At 44.4% G+C, this 21,405-nt stretch overlaps 1 protein-coding gene across 1 annotated transcript in view; it reads right to left on the reverse strand.

Moving 5' to 3' along the window:
- The window catches only part of PYGM (glycogen phosphorylase, muscle associated), a 128,345-nt gene that overhangs the window by 8,912 nt on the left and 98,028 nt on the right, over positions 1–21,405 (reverse strand). The window contains exons 13-19 of the mRNA XM_040409797.1: positions 18,836–18,937; positions 17,819–17,966; positions 14,071–14,129; positions 5,160–5,301; positions 4,601–4,808; positions 1,054–1,188; positions 831–897 (exon numbers count right to left, since the gene is read on the reverse strand). Coding sequence (XP_040265731.1) covers positions 831–897; positions 1,054–1,188; positions 4,601–4,808; positions 5,160–5,301; positions 14,071–14,129; positions 17,819–17,966; positions 18,836–18,937 — 861 coding nt within the window. The remainder of the gene's footprint in view (positions 1–830; positions 898–1,053; positions 1,189–4,600; positions 4,809–5,159; positions 5,302–14,070; positions 14,130–17,818; positions 17,967–18,835; positions 18,938–21,405) is intronic.

Here is a 21,405-nt window from a genome sequence, read left to right on the forward strand (position 1 = left end):
GAAGGCAATGTTGCTGTATTACAGATCCGTACTGCACGGATCTGTAATATAGCTGACAGTGTTTCATCGCTTTAGCTAACATTTAAGGGGGTTGTCTCACTTCAGTAAGTGGCATTTATTATGTAAAGTTAATACAAGGCACTTACTAATGTATTGTGATTGTCCATATTGCTTCCTTTGCTGTCTGGATTTATTTTTCCATCTCATTATACACAGCTCGTTTCCATGGCTACAGACCACCCTGCAATCCATCAGTGGTGGTCGTGCTTGCACACTATAGGAAAAAGCACCAGCCTATGATGCGCCCATGGTCCCGGCCACCAGAGAGGCTTAAGCTTTTTTCTATACTGTGCAAGCACGACCACCACTGATGGATTGCAGGGTGGTCTGTAACCATAGAAACGAGCTGTGTATAATGAGATGGAAAAATGAATCCAGCCAGCAAAGGAGGCAATATGGATAATAACAATACATTAGTAAGTGCCTTGTATTAACTTTCTCTACATGATAAATGCCACTTACTGAAGTGAGACAACCCCTTTAAGTTGCTTGCAGCCATTTACAGAACCTATTTACTTACATTGTACATCATTTACTGACACAATGTTATGTGATGACAAACCTCTACATACCGCGCGCATGCATGAATAAGATTAGAAGCTCTTTGGACAGCCATTCACTGTTAGAAGCTTTGGTTTACCGCTCCCTTAGAAGCTATGGGATAGTATTGCTGATTTGATCATGCAGTGGGCATATGGGAGCATATCCATCTATGTGTCATCCTATTATCTGCTGTGCAATGTGTGTCAGTCTGGACTATGACAGTTCACCTTGTACAGAGTGCTGACAGATTCTTGACATTTCATATAATCTTCATAATCTGCAAACACTTTGAACCTGAAGAGAATAACACAAGAACATTTGTGAGCGGTGAGCTAGGATAAAGCTGGAGCAAGTGGAGGGGAAGGGAATGAAATACAATCAGCAGGACAGACGCGGGGAAAATGTGGACTGTTAGGCAAGAGACAGAGCGAAAGAAAGAGAAATCGTTACCTGTCATGATTCATCAGCATGTTGACAATGTCCTTGAAGAGGTCAGGTTGTTTTGGGGAGAAATATCCTGAATTAAGCTGATCAATCACTTGCCTGAGCTCAGGAATCCTCTCATAATATGACCGAGCATTGTAGCTGTGCAGAAATCACATACATCTTACTGTTAGCATCCATGTGCATATGAATAGATGAAACATTATGGACACAATGAACCGAATGGAGGTTTTCCCTTCAACCACTTCTATAATCTGAATGATAGATTTGTTTAACCTTTAAATATCTTTTTAAAAGGGCAGATTATATGCCGGTAAGGAGTGGTGATGGACGCTACAGCCTGTGGATCAGCACTCCTTGAAATCGCTCCATTTAATAAGAATAGCGACTGTGCATGTAAAGCATTCTTTAATACTATAGTTCATCCTCATTCAGTTTGTATTTGTTAGCAGCACATACATGGGAAGAGGTGTTCCCAATAAATGAGTATTTTTATGCATTAAAAATGTTATCGGCCAACAAGCACTTGCTCGTTTGTCAGCTGATTGGCGGGTTATTTACATGTGGCCAAGATGGGGAACAAATTCATAGAAACATTCATTGGACAAGGCCTTTAACCCTTAGGATACTGGAGGTTTTTTCGTTTTTGCGTTTTCATTTTTCTTTCCTAAAGTCCTTGAGTCAAAACTTTTTTGATTTTTCCGTTCACATGTCCATATGAGGGCTTATTTTTTGTGGGACAAGTTATACTTTCTAGTGCCACGATTTAATATGGCATACAATGTAGTGGGAAGTGGGAATTTTTTTTCCAAATGGAGTTGAATTGGAAAAAAAAGCAATTCCTCCACCTTTTAACAGGTTTTGTTCCTACGGCGTTCCCTTTGCGGCAAAAATGACCTGTGCCCTTCATTCTCTGGGTCAGTACGATTACAAAGATACCACATATGTATAGGGTTTTTTTTATGTCTAAATAGGGTAGAAATAAATTGAGAAAAATTGTTTTTTTTACATCACCATATTCTGCCCCCATAACTTTTTTATAGTTATATCTACTTTTTTATCACATTTTATTAAATTTTTTTGGGTAAAAGAAGAGGTGAAAAATTTTAAAATCGGCCATTTTGACCTTTTTCCGTTACACCATTTGCCGTATTGGAAAAATATTTCTATATTTTAATAGTACAGGCGTTTTTATACGCGGTGATGCCCTTATATATATATTTTATTAATTTTTTTACGAAAAGGGGGCGATTTAAACTTTTATATTTTTTATATATTTAACAGTATTTTTTACTTTTTTAGGGTTTTGTAACTCATGTTTGAGGCGATAAAACTATTTTTTTTTTTTATTCTGTACCATTATGTTTATTATATAGCCATATTGGTGCTAGAATTGCTCATTTCTTATCAATTGCAGCTTCAATTTCCTGGGTATCTTCTGAGAGACCCAGTGTATTGAAATAAATTACCGGCATCCACATTGGCCGCTTGATCAAGGCATCTAAAGGCTTTAATGACCGTGATTGGCATTATTGCCAGTCAGGGTCATTAGCCACGGGTCTCTGCTGTTTAAAACAACGGAGACCTGTCGGCAATGGTGCCCGCTGTATGCGGGAGCTGGCGCCATGTTTGCCCATCGCTGAATGGGTTAAAGCGGATTTCTATGGAGATATTGTCTGTTAAAAAAACAGGCCAGATGATAAAAAAAAATTATGAAGACGTTCTCACCCTCAGCGATCCCCGGCCACTGCCGTTCCATCGCTGCTGTGGTCCCTGCTGCTCTCCACTTCCTGGTCCTGGCTTGACAAACAAGAAATGGCCTGGAAGCCTACTCAGTCAATTGCAGGCCAGAGCTGTGAGTCGCCTCACCCACTTATTTGGCTGCTGTGAGGGAATTCTAAGTCATTTCCAGGACTAGGAAATAAGACCATTGGGGACTAGAGAAGCATTAAAACAGCAGCAACAGGAAATTCATGAGTAATTATTCTTTTTTCTTTACCCTTTTTTATTTAATATCTTCCCAGTCAACTCTTTTTAGGATATAGTCTGTTTTACCCTGTAGGATGCAGTATTTCAAGAGCAATCACTTTTTAACTTACTTTTCCATCAACATAGCTGTTGAGGTTTTTTTGCAGGACAACATGGCATCATTTGCTGTACGTATAATGTATTGTATAACTTTTATGAATTTTTTTTTAGCATGTCATAGTTTTTTGTGTTTAGTTTTTACAGTGTTCATAGTCAGTACAACATTATTACCAAGTTTCCTACTTTTCCAATAATAAATTCTTTAAAACAAAAAAATAAAATTTTGTATACCATTGCAAGACCTATGACATTTTTTTTTTTTTCCATTGGAAAGGTGTGCAAGGGCTTGTAAATTTACCAATTTAGGGGTACACATAAATTTTTTTAATCAGTTTTTTAAATTATTTTCTTGAAATTGGATAGGTGAAGAAAAACATTGGGCCAGATAGACCAAAAGTGTACGGAGGTCTATGATAACCAGATGCACACAGCTGTGCCTAATGTATGATGAGGAGTACACCTTGTCATAGATCAGGCACAGCATCTGGCAGTCTGTGCACCTATACTGATAGAGTATCTTTACGGCAGAAAACTGGTGTATAAGATGATAAACATGTAGTTTGCAACTTTTTCACGCCACAAAAGTGCCATATTTTAAGATAACTGCCCCATTGTGTTTTTTTTGTTTTGTTTTTTACATATTGTTATGAATTCGGAGATACCAATTTTGTATAGTGTTTTTCCATAATGAAGCCTTTTATCAAAAAGGCAACTTTTATACTTCAAAACACTTTTTTTTTTACAATATTTATTCTCACAGGCAATTGACCATGTGATTGTTCACGTACATAATACACTACACTACTTATATAGTACAGTGTATTATGCCTATTAGGCCTAACAGGAATAAAAATATATCAGATCTTGGGGCCTCAGTTACTGGCACCACAGTGTGAGGGCACCGAGAGGGTGACAGAGGAAGACCATCCCAGCTTAGATTGTGTGGTTGCTATTGACTGTGTCATCTATGGAGTAACACAGCCAGAATCAGAGCTAGCTGTATGGCAGTTTGCAGGGCCATCATGTCACCCTATGCCACTTATGTATAATATACCTCAGAATACCTATGATTTCACATGGAAGCATTGCTTCAGGTAATACTTGGAGGCACAGGTTTGTGGACACATTGCTTCTGGTAATACTTGGAGGCACCATAGGAAGGCACACGGAGGCTCATAGGAGCTGCAGGCATTGTGTGTCTTCATGTACATGTGGCCTTATACTGCGTGTCTGTTCCTACTTATCAGCACCTACCTGTGGTATATATCATGCAAGGCTAAGTACATGGGAAAATTAAATAGCTCACTAATTTATAACAGCCATCACCGTCAGTTGATCTGAAGTATTGTACTGTACATGGAAAACCCATGGCATGGTTTATGTGATGTTCATGTAATGTATCTGTAACTGTTTAAGTGCAGGAATAAACTACTAAACATCATAACTGAAAAGGGTCACTTCTTACCCTTCACGGTCTAGACGTTCCACATCAGGTACCCTCATGCCGAAGATGAAGATGTTTTCTTCTCCAGCTTCTTCAGCCATTTCCACATTGGCTCCATCCATGGTGCCAATAGTAAGAGCCCCATTTAGCATAAATTTCATGTTTCCTGTTCCTGAAGCCTCCGTGCCAGCGGTAGAGATCTGCTCAGAAAGGTCGGCAGCAGGAACCACTGATAAGAAGCGGACAAGAAAAGCAACACGTTTTTTTACCAAGAATCTTGCTAGTATCAATTTGTCAAAGCCAGGATAATGCTGTAAAAAGAAAGAGAAGTTTTGCTGCAGAAGTGCTATGCTATAAAAGGGCAATTCTATGGTCTATGACGCGCACACATAATGGTAGCAGATGACATCTACTAGATGAAGGTATCAAGGACTGATATATCACTGCAATGCACCATGTAATCTTATCGAAACAGAATTCCAGAGGAGCATTGCCTGGCCTATAAGACTCCTCACGACAATTAGTCGCTCTTCATAAGGAGATACAGAATCCCACGAATCTTATCGAAACTGAAACACACCTTTCTCTGCAAGGGAAACACGATAGTTCTCCAAGAATATGAGTTTGAGCCTGTCTCCAACTGCTGGGTCATTGTTGATAACATCTCCCACAGAAGTGATCAATTTGATGATTATCTTGGCCATATGATACCCAGGAGCAGCCTATCAATGAATGACAGAGAGACCAATGATACAAGAAAGAAGAGGGAAAACTGAGAATGTGAAGGAGGAGGGAGAGAGAATAAATGAGACAATGATGGATGGAAGGAGATATACTGCATGAAAGTAAAAGCGTAAACAGAGAGATGCATAGAGATAATAAATGTACACATCTGTAATTGCGCTGCTCTTTGCATTATCATACGTCAACATCTTCACCCCTTGTGATACGAAATATTAAGACAATTAATAAGAAGTGACAAAATCTCTATTGTAGTGCTTGCATACAGAAGACATAAACCATCTTAGCTTTAGAATTGTATAACATTTACAGTCAATTGTGCATAACATATTCCCTAGTCCTGAAATAAAGGGAGATTGCACGTCCAAAAAGATTCTTGTGACCAGTGAAAAAATGTAACATGATTGCTTCCATGTAGATTGCAGTGCTCCAAAAAGATAATGTAATTGTTAAATATATAAAAATACACATTATGTTACATTTCATTATTAGCAAACTGTGACCATGAACATCCAGTTTAATATGAACAACATGATAAAGAGCGGAAGAAGATTGGTATAAGTGTTATAGGTAAAGATTTAATGAAACTTGTAATTTCTTCATCTAAAGTCCTGCTCTTTCTATGCTTAGGAGTCCAGTGGGCAGTCCTATAAGTGTCTGACAGTCATAACTGTAGGCACCAGCACCGGGAGGCTGTCAATCACTGATAAGACTGCCCAATGGACCCCTAGGCTCAGAATGAGCAGATTTAAATGAATAAAGTACAAGATTTGCAGAATCATTTCCTATAAACCTATATATCATTCATCTCAGCTTCTCCTGCTCTATAATATGCTCACTTTAAAGGGCTAATTTAATTATTTTTCACATCAAGTATGTGCAAGAAGGCTGCTGATTTTACACAGTGTCATATATGAGAAATTGGCTAAACCATAATGTAAGGGCTAGGGGAACAGTCTGCCCTACATGAAACCCACTGTAAAAACAAACATATCTGTAAATAGCTCCTGATAGTCTCTAGAATTTGAAATAAAGAAAATATTCCAATATATATTTACCCATGTGGAAACTTTAGGTCTTTGGGGAAGCTAGTGTCTGCAGTGGCCTCTGTTGGTGTGGTGCATTAGTTTAATTATCTTCCTGAAGGGTATTTACAGTGTAAACCATATTGCACACCATATTACAAACCCATAGTTGAACTTTAGTACTGTATTTGCGATCCGTATGGTGTACATCCCAAATACAGTTGTCTGGATGACGTTTTAAGGGGTCATCCCATCCCAAATGTCTGGCCCGTCTCCTTCTGGACCTTCTCCGGCATTCAGTGGTGGACTAACATGCTCAGCAGCTTCTCAGCTATCCTCCTATCGGCGCCGGTATAGTGATTAATGTTGATCGAGCACCAAAGTGCTCGGGCCGAACCCTCGGCATGCTCAGGTGCTCTACCGAGCACAATGGAAGTCAATGGGAGAACCTGAGCATTAAACCAGCCACCCCCTGCTATGAAGAGGGGAGGGTGTCTGGTTCATACGAAAAGGTCAGAAATTGATAGAAACACCACCGAAATGGTTCTGGAATAGCATGGGGAGGATGTCTGGATGCATCTTGAACTCCCAGGCCGCTGCTGGGAACGATGTTGTCCGAGTAGTACGCCACTTTTACAGACTGACAATAATACGCACAAAACCGAAGATAAAATTGATTTTAGAGGAAAAATTGTTAGGAAACATTCTTTCCTATATATTTACTTGTATATAAAGTGCAAGTGCTGCCAAAAATTACAAGGAAGAGGCACTCCAATACAACCTGTATATCACATAAAGGAGGGCCTCATTCACATTGTGGTACAATTGTTCAGGTAGTGGGACTCCTACACTCATAAAGCCTATGCACTAAGTGAAAGGGCTGCCAAAAATTACAAGTAATCGGCACTCCAATACACCCTTTATTAAGGAGGGCATCATACACACCCTTGAAAAATTACGATTGATGGCCTGCTGGTGACCCTCAAAAACATTAGGGGTGAGGGCCTGCTGGTGACCCTCTAAAACATTAGGGGCGAGGGCCTGCTGCTGAGCTGACCATCTAAAACATTAGGGGTGAGGGTCTGCTGGTGAGCTGACCCTCTAAAACATTAGGGGCAAGGGCCTGCTGCTGAGCTGACCATGTAAAAGATTATTGTTGAGGGCCTGCTGCTGAGCTGACCATCGAAAAAAATTAGGGTTCAGGGTCTGCTGCTGAGCTGACTCTATAAAACATTAGGGGTTAGTGCCTGCTGCTGAGCTAACCATTGAAAAAAATATGGGCGAGTGTCTGCTGGTGATCTGACCCTTTAAAAAATTATATGCAAGAGCCTGCAGGTGAGCTGACCATGTAAAAGATTGTAGGTGAGGGCCTGCAGGTGAGCTGACCCTGTAAATCATTAAATACGAGGGCCTGCAGGTGAGCTGACCCTGTAAAACATTATATGTGACGGCCTGCAGGTAAGCTGACCCTGTAAAAGATTGTAGGAGAGGGCCTGCTGGTGAGCTGACCCTGTAAAACATTATATATGAGGGCCTGCAGGTGAGCTGACCCTGTAAAAGATTGTAGGAGAGGGCCTGCAGGTGAGCTGACCCTGTAAAACATTATATGCGAGGGCCTGCAGGCAGGGCTGGGACAAGGTCCACCACCAACAGAGGCTGAGCTGCCCAAGTGCGCCCCCCCTCTCCGCCATTTAGATATGTATGTTCGTTATTAATCAGACATCCACGCCAACCCACCCAATGCCCCCCCACCCCGGGCGTTCCTTGCAATTTTACCCCACCCAGAACCCCATCAGACCTCGATTCAGACGGAAAAGAATATTATCTTTATTTAAGAACTATCTTACTTCACTTCAGGGCAGACGCTCACGCTCTATCCCTGCTGGGGCCTGGCCGCTGGGTCGTGACACAGTGCTGTGCTGCTGCCTGCTGCTGCCCGCGCTGCTACTGGTCTCCAGAGGGCGCATATGTGACCTGACTGTGTACAGCACGTCAGGTCAAAGTGCGGGCTGTACGCAGCCAGTCAGGCAAGCACTGAGCAGAGACCAGAGCAGCGGAGCGGCCGAGCCAGGAGGCGGAGCGGGGAGGGAGCACGTAAGTCAGTGCCAAGTGCTCACTACTCCCTTCGTCCTCCAGCGCGGCCGGCAGGCGCGGCAGCAGCAGCGACGTGGTCAGTGGCCTGCCTGCCTGCCGCCCAGAGGCTGGGGAGCTGGCCTGCACCCTGAGGCTGGAGCCTCCCCAGCCTCTGTGTCGGCCCGGCCCTGCCTGCAGGTGAGCTGACCCTGTAAAAGATTGTAGGTGAGGGCATTATATGCGACGAATAAGCATGTTAATATGATGAAAGAGGAGGAGGAGGATGAGAAAAGGAAGATTCAACCATATACCCCTTTTTGTGGTGGAAGGGGTGCATGGTAATACAGTGTATTCAGTACATTATAAACAACAAATTTAAAGTGCCTTTATGTTCATCAGCTTTCCTCTGGTACAGTCGAGAAGTCAGGGTCAATCCAGGACTTTTTCATTTTTATAATGAGTTAATCGGTCAGCATTTTCAGTTGACAGGCGGCTACGCTTATCTGTTATAATGCCACCAGCAGCACTAAATACCCGCTCAGACAAAACGCTGGCGGCAGGGCAGGCCAGCACCTCCAAGGCGTAGAGCGCCAGTTTGTGCCACGTGTCCAGCTTGAACACCCAGTCGTTGTAAGGCACTGAGGGATCATTGAGGACGCTGACATGGTCTGCTATTTACTCCTTCACCATCTTCCAAAATTTTTCCCTCCTTGTGACAGTAGGCCACGCATCAGGATGAGGGTGCTGGCGGGGTGTCATGAAACTGTCCCAGGCTTTGGAGAGTGTTGCCCTGCCTCTGTTGGAACTGCTGCGTGTTCCCCTTGTCTCCCCTCCTCGGTTGCCCAAGGAAGTACGGACTCTGCCGCCAGCATTGTCAGAAGGAAATTTTTGGAGCAATTTTTCAACAAGGACCTTCTTGTATTGCACCGTTTTGCTCGTTCTCTCCACCAGAAGAATGAGAGATGAGAAGTTCTCTTTGTAGCGGGGGTCGAGAAGGATGAACAACCAGTAATCCATGTTGTCTAAAATGCATATAACGCGCGGGTCGTGGGAAAGGCAGCCTAACATGAAGTCAGCCATGTGTGCCAGAGTACTAACAGGCAAGACTTCACTGTCTCTCAATCTCCTCATCCTCTTCCTTCTCTTCTGCTCACCCACGCAGAACAGATGGAATTAAACTTCCATGGTTACTACCCTCTGTAGTGGAGGCAACTTTCTCCTGCTCCTCCTCCTCCTCTTCATCGTCCAATTCGCGCTGAGAAGACGAACTGAGGGTGGTCTGGCTATCACCCTGTATACTGTCTTCCCCCATTTCCACCTCTTCCACATGCAAATCGTCCGCCTTCATTGTGAGCAGCAAGAGTTTCAGTAGACACAGAAGTGGGATGGTTACGCTGATAATAGCGGCATCGCCGCTCATCATCTGTGTTGATTCCTCAAAGTTGCGTAAAACCTCACAGAGGTCAGACATCCATGCCCACTCAACGCTTGTGAAGAGCGGAAGCTGACTGGAAAGGCGACAACCATGTTGCAGCTGGTATTCCACTACAGCCATCTGCTCACAAAGCCTGGCCAACATGTGGAACGTGGAGTTCCAGCGCGTGCTCACGTCGCACAACAGTCGGTGAGCTGGCAATTGCAAGCGCTGCTGCAGCGTTGCCAGACCAGCGGCAGCTGTAGATGACTTTCGGAAATGGGCACACACGCAGCGCACCTTCACCAGTAGCTCAGGCAAATAGGGGTAGGTTTTGAGAAACCGCTGAACCACTAAGTTGAACAGGTGGGCAAGGCATGGTATGTGTGTGAGCTTGCCGAGCTCCAAAGCCGCCACCAAGTTACGGCCTTTATCAGACACAACTATGCCTGGTTGTAGGTGGAGTAGCGAGAGCCACAGCTCAGTCTGGTCCCTTATACCCTGCCACAGCTCTGCGGCGGTGTGCTGTTTATCCCTTAAGCATATCGACTTCAGCACGGCCTGTTGCCGCTTCCCCACTGCAGTGCTACACTGCTTCCAGCTAGCGACTGATGGCTGACTGGTGCTGCACGCGGATAATTCAAAGCTGGAAGTGGAGGAGGAGGCAAAGTGGGGGTTGGAGCCACTAACGTAGGTGCTGTCGGAAACCCTAATTGACGTAGGGCCCGCAATCCTTGGCGTCGGTAGCACCTGTGCCATCCCAGGGTACGACTCACTACCGGCCTCCATAACCTTCACCCAGTGTGCCGTCAGGGAAATGTAGCGTCCCTGGCCGAATGCACTTGTCCATGTGTCCGTGGTTAAGTGAACCTTCCCAGTAACTGAGTTGGTCAGGGCACGTGTGATGTTACAGGACACGTTGGTGTAAGGCGCGCACGGCACACCTTGAAAAATAGTGGCGGCTGCGGACTGCGGGATGGCCGCCGACATCTGGCTGTGGAAGACCTCAGTGTCCACAAGCCTAAATAGCAACATTTCCAGGGCCAGTAATTAGAAAATCTGTACGTTTAGTGCTATGGCCTGTAGGTGGGTGGCTGGGTATTTGCGCTTGCGTTTAAAGGCCTGGAGTAAGAACATTTGGACGCTGCTCTGGGACACGGAAGTGGATGTGGTCGCTGATGGTGCTTGCGAAGGTCCAGGTGCAGGGCGGGAGGCATCTGGGCCTGCGCCTTGGACAGGGGATTGGCCAGCATGTAACACAGGGGAAGAGGAGGCAGTGGTGTGACCCGCTGACACAGATTGTGGACCCAGGCGTTCGTCCCACTTATTACGCTGCTTGGATGCCATGTGGTGGATCATGCTGGTGGTGGTGGTGGTGAGGTTGCTAGTGTTTATGCCCCGGCTCATTTTGGTACGGCACAGGTTGCAAACTACTATTGGCAAGCGAGATTTCCGCAAGGGGATTCTCCGTGGAACAGTTGCGGGCCTGTTTGGTGTGGCCGGCCTTCTCCCTTTTGCCATCCCACTGCCTCTTCCAGCTTTTTGCGGTGCTGCAGATCCCTCCCCCTGTCCTCGCTCAGCTTTCCACCTTCCCAGGTTAGGTCAGTGACTTAATCGTCCACCACCTCCTCTTCCCCTTTCTCACTCTGCTCCTCCTCCTGACTTGTTGACCTAACCACAACCTCAGTGATTGACAACTGTGTCTAATCCTCTTCATCAACCTCTTGAGACAGTAATTGCCGTTGACTTATTGGCAACTGTGTCTCATCATTATCCACCTCATTAAACACTAATTGCCGTTCCCCACCGTCCTCTTCTTGTGACTGTTTGGGAATCAGGGCAGAAGATCTTTCCCTATTCAAGCGTTCTTGGCGAGAGGCCCAAATCAAGGAATGGCAATGAAAAGAGGTCTTTGGAATATCCGAGTGTGGGATCACTTGTTTGCCCAGACTGTCCATGGTGGGAGGAAGGAGGATCAGGGTGAGGATTGTGTTGAGCAGACTGTTGGCTACCGAGACTGGACTTGGTGGAAGACAGGGTGCTTTACCGGCTGGAAGCATTATCTGCTGCAATCCAACCGACCACCTGATCGCACTGGTCTGACTTCAAGAGTGGTGTCCTGTGCCGCCCTGCAAACTGGGACATGAAGCTAGGTATCGTGGATGATTGTTTTTCTTGTGCTCTAGCAGCAGGCACAGTTTCTACACCCCCAGGGCCACGAGCTCTGCGTGCACCATCAGCATCACAACCACTTCCCCGTCCCTTACTACTCGCCTTCTTCATATTAAATGTTATATATGCTTGAAAGTATGTCACACGTACAGTAGCGTAGGATTTGGAAGTGTATGCGCAAACAAATTTAAAAAGGTATTTGGGATGTGGAAACGTCACACAGGAGATATCCTGCAGATAATGTCAATGCTGTCACCAGTGGCTAATAAAAAACTACAAGGAATGTCACAGGTATTTGGGATGAGGAAACGTTATACAGGAGAGTTACCACCGGTAATGTCACTGTCCGCAGTGTCTACGGAAAAAAATAAATAGCACCCGATGACGCATTCCGGCCAGCCAATCACTGTAATGCCAGTAACCAACATGGCCACGGCATTACAGTGAGGGCAGAACTTACCTGCACGTTTATTGGCTGAGTAGCAGCCAAAAAAAGTGCGGGGAGGTGGCTTGATCAACGCTAGTTGTGATCTATTAGTGGAGTTACTCAGACACCTTTTATTCATTCTTCCCATTGATTGTTAAAGTAGTGGTGTGCATTACTCCAAGTGCAGATATATATTTTTTTTATTTGTGGTTTTAACCGCTTTAAGGAAGGGTCCTTTCCATTTGGCTGCATGTTACATTCTTCAGCATTGCTGCCTCAGAAGTTTTAGCTAAAGGCTGTTCATGGTATAGTCCAGGTGTCGCAAACCCGCGGCTCCGGAGTCGCATGCGGCTCTTTTGAACCTTTGCCGCGGCTCCGGCATGGGCGTAGGAAGCGGGGTATCAAATCCCCCCCAGGCCAGCGGCAGTGTGTGCAGCAGCGGGGCAGGCACTGTGCGGCGGGGCAGGCACTGAGATGAGCGCTTCCATTGTGGAAGCGAAGCGCTCATCTCCATAGTGATCTGTTTGTATCGCCGTCCTCAGGACAGCAATACAAAGAGAAGGCTGTGCGGAGGAGCAGGGCAGGGAAGTGTGTCCCTTTCCTGTTCCTCTGATAGGCTGCCGGCACTACTAGGCCGGCAGCCTATCAGAGGCCGGCGTAGGCGGCGCGATGATGTCATCGCGCCGCCTGAGCCGTACAGCGCTGGAGTCGGGACACAAGCCGGAAGAGGCCTGCATTGCATCGCTCCAAAGAGGTAAGTATAAGTGTTAATTTATTTATTTTTTAACTGGCAGTCTGGCACATAATGGGGGGGCCCTGGTATCATACTGGCACATGATTGGGGAATTTGGGGGGGCCCTGGAATTACTGGCACATGATTGGGGGGGTCTGGTATTACTACTGGCACATGATTGGGGGGGTGTCTGGTATTACTACTGGCACATCATTGGGGGGGGCTGCTATTACTACTGGCACATGATTGGGGGGGTCTGGTATTACTACTGGCACATGATTGGGGGGTCTGGTATTACTGGCACATGATTGGAGGGGGGTCTGGTATTACTGGCACATGATTGGAGGGGGGTCTGGTATTACTGGCACTTGATTGGAGGGGGGTCTGGTATTACTGGCACATGATTGGAGGGGGGTCTGGTATTACTGGCACATGATTGGAGGGGGGTCTGGTATTACTGGCACATGATTGAAGGGGGGTCTGGTATTACTGGCACATGATTGAAGGGGGGTCTAGTATTACTGGCACATGATTGGAGGGGAGTCTGATATTACTGGCACATGATTGGGGGGGTCTGGTATTACTGGCACATGATTGGGGGGGTCTAGTAAAGGTAAATTAAATATTTTAATTAGCTATTAATTTCCAAAAATATATTTTACATTGTTAAGTGAAAAAGTCCTTTTTTTCTTCAGATTGACAGCTGACTGCACGATCCATTAAGGTAAGAAACAATATATGCAGTGTTATATTTGTTTTAAATATCGCAATGGTTTTGCGGCTCCCAGTTTTTTTTTTCCTTCGGACACGGGTCCAAGTGGCTCTTTATGACTTAAAGGTTGCAGACCCCAGGTATAGTCAATTCACAAGCGACCTCTACATTATAATATGCTACAATCTACCCACCTTTCCTCCGATCATCACTGTCCTGGGCACCCACTGCTTGTTTGGATCATTCTTTATGCCTAGGAGAGTCATAGGTCAGCATTAGTTTCGTACAATTAAACCAATTTGAAAAGTAAGTAGGCCATATTTGACCAGTTTGTAAATGACAGATTCTAGTTCTATTCTAGAAAGTAAACTTTAACAATTTCTCCAGGATTACTAGCTAGAATTACATAGTGGATATTTCATATTGGTTATAAGGTTATTAATGGAATGCAATCGACTGTATAAGAATTCAAACACAGGATAATTCCTGATGTATACCTCCGACGGATGCCTCTGGTGGCTGATAGAGCCAGATAGAGAACAATGCCAGGAGGCTCAGTCCCCACCCGTAACCTAGAAAACTCTGGAAGATGTCCCCATCCTGCGCTTAGCTGGGAGGAATAAGCACAACAGAGGTGATAATGTGCATAAAGCCTGAGCTTTTCTTAGGCTGTAAATTGTTTAGTACAATAATTGGGATTTGACAATAAAAAATACAATTATAAGCAGCCAGTAGGAAAACTGCTGGATGGTAGGTACCTGCCAATGAGGCTGTTGCTGTCAGTAGTGTAAACGCCAGGAAGATTTGCCACATAGCAAGCTAAGTGTATTGCTTAGGTGGATGTTTAGGGAATGGCTATAGAGCTTGAATGGGATCTTTTGGCCCCTGTTTGGTCCATGGACACGTGTAATGTATGTGCTGAGAGTTTCGTGGGTTATGGGTAGGGGGGATGTTGGGATTATAAGGGGAGATTTATCATCTCCCTGCGTCACTTTTGTGGTGTGTTTGCGACTATTAAAATGCCACTTGTGACAAATTTTGTCGCAAGTGATGCTTCTGCACCGCCCTCGCCACTCTACCTAAAAGGGTTCATGGTGAGGGTGAGGGCGAGGCCAGGGGGTCCACCAAATTTATCTTTCATATGCGCAAATGATGACAGAAATCTATGGCAGCTTAGATCTGCTGTAGAGTTCATTCTGGCGCACGCCCTGCAGGAAGATGCACCCAATATATAACGAGGACTGTGCCTCATCATAAATTAGGCACATTGTACAGCAACTTAAGATATTTCAAAGATGGTGTAAAATGCTGGACTGGACTTTGATAAATCCCCGCCATAGTGTTTTGATTTTGCATGTTAACATATTTGTATTTAAACTATAGAAGATGCCCTTTTCTACTAACTTCACAAACATAGAAACACAAAGAACATAATACTATGGGAAGGGCTGCAGGAATTCAGATTCCCTGTGCAGTGGCGTAGGTAGAGTTCTATGGGTCCAGGGCAAGCTTTGCATCAGGGCTTTACAGTACAGTGTAAATGCTGCTGTTAGTGGCCCCTGCTTTTTACTGTACTGGCCTTTATCACTTCCAGTAATTCCCCCTCAGTCAGGCATCCAGTATACTTGGCCCTTGAATTGAATCCCGATACTTTGCATAGCAGATTCAGTAAGAACATGAGGACACAGACGGGGCAATAAGCTCTGCAGGACATGGCAGTGCCTGTAGGACACATTAAATGAATTGCTGCCGCAGAGACAGGAGACATGCCAGGTGGAAGAGACCTAATTCATGGATCTAGACATTTAGTAATAACATTAACAAGATGGACCCTGGGGCCCCTTAAGTGAAGTCTGGAACTCTCACATACACAGCGCTGCACTGGACAAAGGCAAAAGAAGAGTGTTTCTAGCGCTGCTTCTCAGTTCTGATGACATGGACATGTAGATGAGCGAGTTACCCTTACAGCCCCCACACCCATTAACTGGACCGTCATTTTGTGTGTATAGCCCTGCCCTGGATAGCACAGTGCTTTACAGGCGAGATTCAAAAGTGCAGTGACACAGTCCCTCCTACCCATCACTAGTGTTGAGCGAGAATATTCGTGTTACAAATTTTTATCGCGAATATCAGCACTTCGAGAATTCGCGAATATTTAGAATATAGTGCTATATATTCGTAATGACGAATATTCGTTTGTTTGTTTTTTGTTTGTTTTTTAACACAGTACACTTCAGGTGATCATCCCTCCCTTCTTCTAGCTTGTGGGCCAATGAGAAGGCTTTGTCACAGCTTAGCAACATCCCTAGCGACCAATAGAAAAGTTGCCTACCCCTTACTATATAAATTAAGACACTCCCCAGCAGGCATTTTGTAGAGAGAGAGGAGATTGAATACTGTGCTGTGCTTTTTCAAATAAAAAAATGAGAAGATCGCCCATCCGGGAGAGATGTACCTTGGTACCTCTTCCAGAGTACTGCACAATCAAATTAAATGGGGGGGGGGGGGGGGGGGGCAGTAACGTATATAAAACACAACTTTTAATCAATCTGAATTAGAAAACCTGGGGCCGGGTTTTAAGTTTGTTTTTTGAGGGTGGACACATTATGGCAGGGGGCGTGTCTGGGCTCCTTCCTGCAACGCCCCTCTGGGCACCTTACTGGCTCATTTGCATACCAAATAAGCTGGATTTTCAGAGGATAAAAACCATCTATTGCTAGAACAAAGGCCCATCTGGAACTAAGTGCTATTAGGCCATGGCTTAACTTCAATAGCGATTATCCTGGTGACAGATTTCCTTTAAAGCTCACCTACAGCAGTGAAGAAAAATGGCTGGGTTGTTATGGAAACCTGGAGTATAACTATGTATGTGGAGGCTAACGGCCTGCGAGCTTCTATTGGCTGATGCATTTTTGGGGAATATCTCAGGAACGGTAAGTCCTAGAAAGCTGAGACCCAGTCTAAAACCTTCCTGGACACCTGATATACCTGTGTGCCAAATTTCGTGATTGTAAATGTGACGGTGCGGATTCCTTTAGCCGACATACATACATACACTCGGCCTTATATATTAGATTTAGCAATCTGAGATTAAGAATGGCTGTAGAGATTGGGTGGGATGGCCACTCTCGTACTCCGTACAAGTAGGGCTCTGAATATACTTAAAAGGGGGAAGCTGAGTTTTGCTGTAGAGAACCAGAACAAACCACTGCTGGACATGGACTTGTGATCACTTAAGATGCAGCGATATGTAGCAGGTCCATTGCGGAAAATCTGCAGTGGATAGGGCCAAAAAGCTGCTGCTGCAAACATGCCCAAAATGGACTGGATTTTATGGTGACATCACTGCCAGGATCTCAGCAGGTCTACCACTGCTTTCAACCTTTGCATTGCAAAGCTGCGGGTAACACCTAGAGCAACAAATGCCATATACTACAGATTAAAGACCTGCAGTGCAGTCACTTTACACTGTGGGTTTTCTCTGTAGCGTGTGGATAAGATTTCTAAAATCTTTGCTTAAGCTGTAAATACTACACATGTTCAACACAAAATTCTGCTGCTGCTGATCCACATCATTTACGCCACATGCGGCCATATCCTTATAGCATGAGCTTTCAGGTGTCATCCTGCTAGTGTGAAGCTAGAACTTTTTTCGAAGTAAATGGACTTGTATGATTTGCTTTGCTGAAGAAACCAGTGGTTTGGTAGGACTTTATTTGCTGCTAGACAAGTATCTTATGACTTTACTTTTAATAAATCCAGTTTTATTGAATCTTCTGCTGCTTTTGTCTACCTGGTCACCAGCAATTACAGCACATACGGTGGTATCCCGGTTTACACAATAGAAGAAAACTGTATGGGACTACTTTTTGCACAGTCATTAGTATAATGAAGTCAACACTGACACCTAGCACTCTGCTTCCTCCATGTGAATTGACTTACGGTTGTATAAGGTGATCACATGCAGACAGTTCAGAAGCTGCCGCTTGTATTCGTGGATTCTCTTCACGTGGATATCAAACATGGAATTTGGATTAATCTTCACTTTGTACTCATTCTCCAAATACCGTGCAAACTTGAGTTTATTTTCCTGTAGGAGGCACATTATGAGCATTAGGCCTCATGCACACGACCGTATGTATTTTGCTGTATGCAAAAAACGGATCCGCTGGACCCTAAAAGAATAGAACTATTCATGTCCATAATGCGGACAATAATAGGACATGTTCTATTTTTTTGCGGAACGGACATACGGACATACGGAAACGGAACCTTCCGTTTTGAATGAAATGAATGGTTCTGCATACGGACCGCAAAAAAAACGGAACAGAAAGAAAATACGTTCGTGTGTATGAGGCCTTATTGGGTTGGTAGATTAAAGATATTCTTCACATACAACACTTATAAGTTTGTTAACACCAAACGTCTGCACATTCAACTTTACAGCGAGGTTGTAATGAAAGCTGATGCCAGTTGGGTGAGCTGCGGTGTAGAAAAACACACATATCTGCAGAGAAGCTTCACCAGTAAGCAGAGAATGTGTTAATCATCATGTTATGCCTTCACAATGATTTTGTCAATTTTCTCTGATTTGGTAAAAGTGGCTCATTAAAATACCTGAGAAAATGATTAACTAAATCGAGCTCATGTGGGAAACTCATTAAAAATAGAATGTAATCATCTGACACCCACATAAGAATGAAGTATGGGAAATGGGCTTGTTTGTTTCGGTAGTCGAGAAATAGGGGTTGCAATCATAATGAGAATTTTACCCAATGGCCAAGGCCCCACTTTCATGAATAGATGCGCCTGCGCAGTGTAACATCACCATCTGTATGACTGTGGAGCCCAGAAAGGACTGCTTTCTGCTGTAATAGGTGGCAGCTATAACAACTGGACAAGCTGTTTAATGTGCAGAATGTTTGTATGATGTGTAAAGATTGTGGTTTTTTTACCAACCTGCTTGATTTTTGCAATATCTCTGATCAATGCATCATCATTGACAAAGTTCAGTAGCTTCTTCAGCTGGTCGAGGTTAGTGATGTAATCCTCTCCAATGCGCTATAGAAAGCAAGGGGATTAGAATAAATACTGTACCAGCATTGCATATGACAATCTTTTTGAAGTCTGCTTCCTATTAAAGGGAATCGGTCATCAGAAAAAGACCTAGGGGTACATTTATTAAGACTGGCGTTTTAGACGTTGGTCTTAATAAGCCATATAGCAGGCAGTGGATCACTGAAGTTATGAACAGGCGCCGGCCTCTACATAACTTCGGCGCATCCAGCGCCAATTCTAAATGTAAGACAGCTCCCTTGCTGTCTTAAATTTAGACCATTTTCTACGCCTAAAACAGGCATAGAAAATGATGAATGAGACAGGCCTGCCGGCCCATCCCCTTCCCGCCAACACCAAGCCCATTTTTTTGACCTGGCATGAGTGGGTAAGATGCTTCAAAATCTGCGCCAGATATACGCCACAAAAGTGGCATATATCTGGTCATATGTTTAACATATTTTTATAGAATGTTTGATGATGTTATTTTTAATGTTATTATTATTCAATGTTAAGATCTATATTTAAACAAAACCCATAAAATCATGTTGTTTTTCGCACTGTCCACTAAGACTAATAATAGGCACCACTTCTTGGTCTGTACAGATAACTTTACTGCAGTTACCTGCTTATCTGTCATTCAAATCATGCCTGTACTGATATCACCTCTGTGTATAGATAAGACAAGATCCACCATTCACAATAGGTGATTGTTGAGGCTTATCTATTCTCTCCTTGTACAATGACCTCTGCACAGGTCACAGAGCATGCCTAGAAAACTCTCCCATAGAACTCAATGAGGTCCCCTCCTGACCATTCTGTCTATGGCCCATGGGGCTACCATTAAGCGTTTTCTAAATTCTCTCTATATGCTGTTCAAAACAGCTCGGGCAAGATGGCAGCCCCCATAATTATGTTCAGGAAATAGAATAAAAATATCTGTAAATCAGTCCCCATTCACTTCTATGGGACAGTTCTGTCTGTTTAAGTGAATACTACAGAGCCATCCCATAGAAGTGAATTGGGGACGCCATACTTGTAATTACACCTGCTCACCACTGCAATTGCTGTGGCGTGCAGGTAAACAGAGCAGAGAACGCAGTGCTCAAATTAATGCTGCCTTCTCTTCAAACAGCTGATCGGTGGGGGTGCCGGTAGTCGGACCTCCACCAATCTGACTAGTAAAAAGTGGACAACCACTTTACTCTTTAGTACAGCCACAATTGGCAGAATCAGAGTGGTTCTACTGAACTGAGATCACCATAAAACACTATAATAAGCTTTTCTGTATGCTCTAAATTGTTGTCAGCCCATGTCTATAGAACACTAATAGACCCTTAAAGGGATTATGTCATGACATTTTAGGCCTATAACCTAAACATATGGCCAGGTCCGTCCAAATAGCATGAATCTGAAACTGTCCTTATTAAATGTGCCTGTGGCTCTATTAGCACATAAAACAGGTTTTTATAACCTGTCATTCACCTACCTAAGGTGTCCAAGGGGACGTCGCTTCATACAGGGTGCCTGGCTGCAGCCATCTCCGTCTGGCGCCGTCTGGTGCTTAGTGCCGCCTTCCCAGTTGAAATCGCCGCCGATCTCACCTCAGCCCCACCTCCGCAATCGTCCGGTCCCTCTGCCAGATCCCGCGCGTGCGCACTAGGCATAACCTGAGGGACCGGACGATTGCAGAGGCGGGGCTGAGGTGAGGAAGGCGGCGATTTCAACTGGGAAGGCGGCGCTGATGGAGACGGAGATGGCTGCAGCCAGGCACCCTGTATGAAGCGACGTCCCCTTGGACACCTTAGGTAGGTGAATGAAAGGTTATAAAAACCTGTTTTATGTGCTAATAGAGCCACAGGCACATTTAATAAGGACATAGTAACATAGTACATAAGGCCGAAAAAAGACATTTGTCCATCCAGTTCGGCCTGTCATCCTACAAGTTGATCCAGAGGAAGGCAAAAAAAAAACCCTGTGAGGTAGAAGCCAATTTTCCTCACTTTAGGGGAATAAAAAATTCCTTCCCGACTCCAATCAGGGAATCAGAATAACTCCCTGGATCAACGACCCCTCTCTAGTAGCTATAGCCTGTAATATTATTACACTCCAGAAATACATCCAGGCCCCTCTTGAATTCCTTTATTGTACTCACCATCACCACCTCCTCAGGCAGAGAGTTCCATAGTCTCACTGCTCTTACCGTAAAGAACCCTTTTCTATGTTTGTGTACAAACCTTCTTTCCTCCAAACGCAGAGGATGTCCCCTCGTCACAGTCACAGTCCTGGGGATAAATAGATGATGGGATAGATCTCTGTACTGCCCCCTGATATATTTATACATAGTAATTAGATCTCCCCTCAGTCGTCTTTTTTCTAACGTGAATAACCCTAATTTTGATAATCTTTCAGGGTACTGTAGTTGCCCCATTCCAGTTATTACTTTAGTTGCCCTCCTCTGGACCCTCTCCAGC

The sequence above is a fragment of the Bufo bufo genome, chromosome 10 (assembly GCF_905171765.1).
Source record: "Bufo bufo chromosome 10, aBufBuf1.1, whole genome shotgun sequence".
NCBI lineage: Eukaryota > Metazoa > Chordata > Amphibia > Anura > Bufonidae > Bufo > Bufo bufo.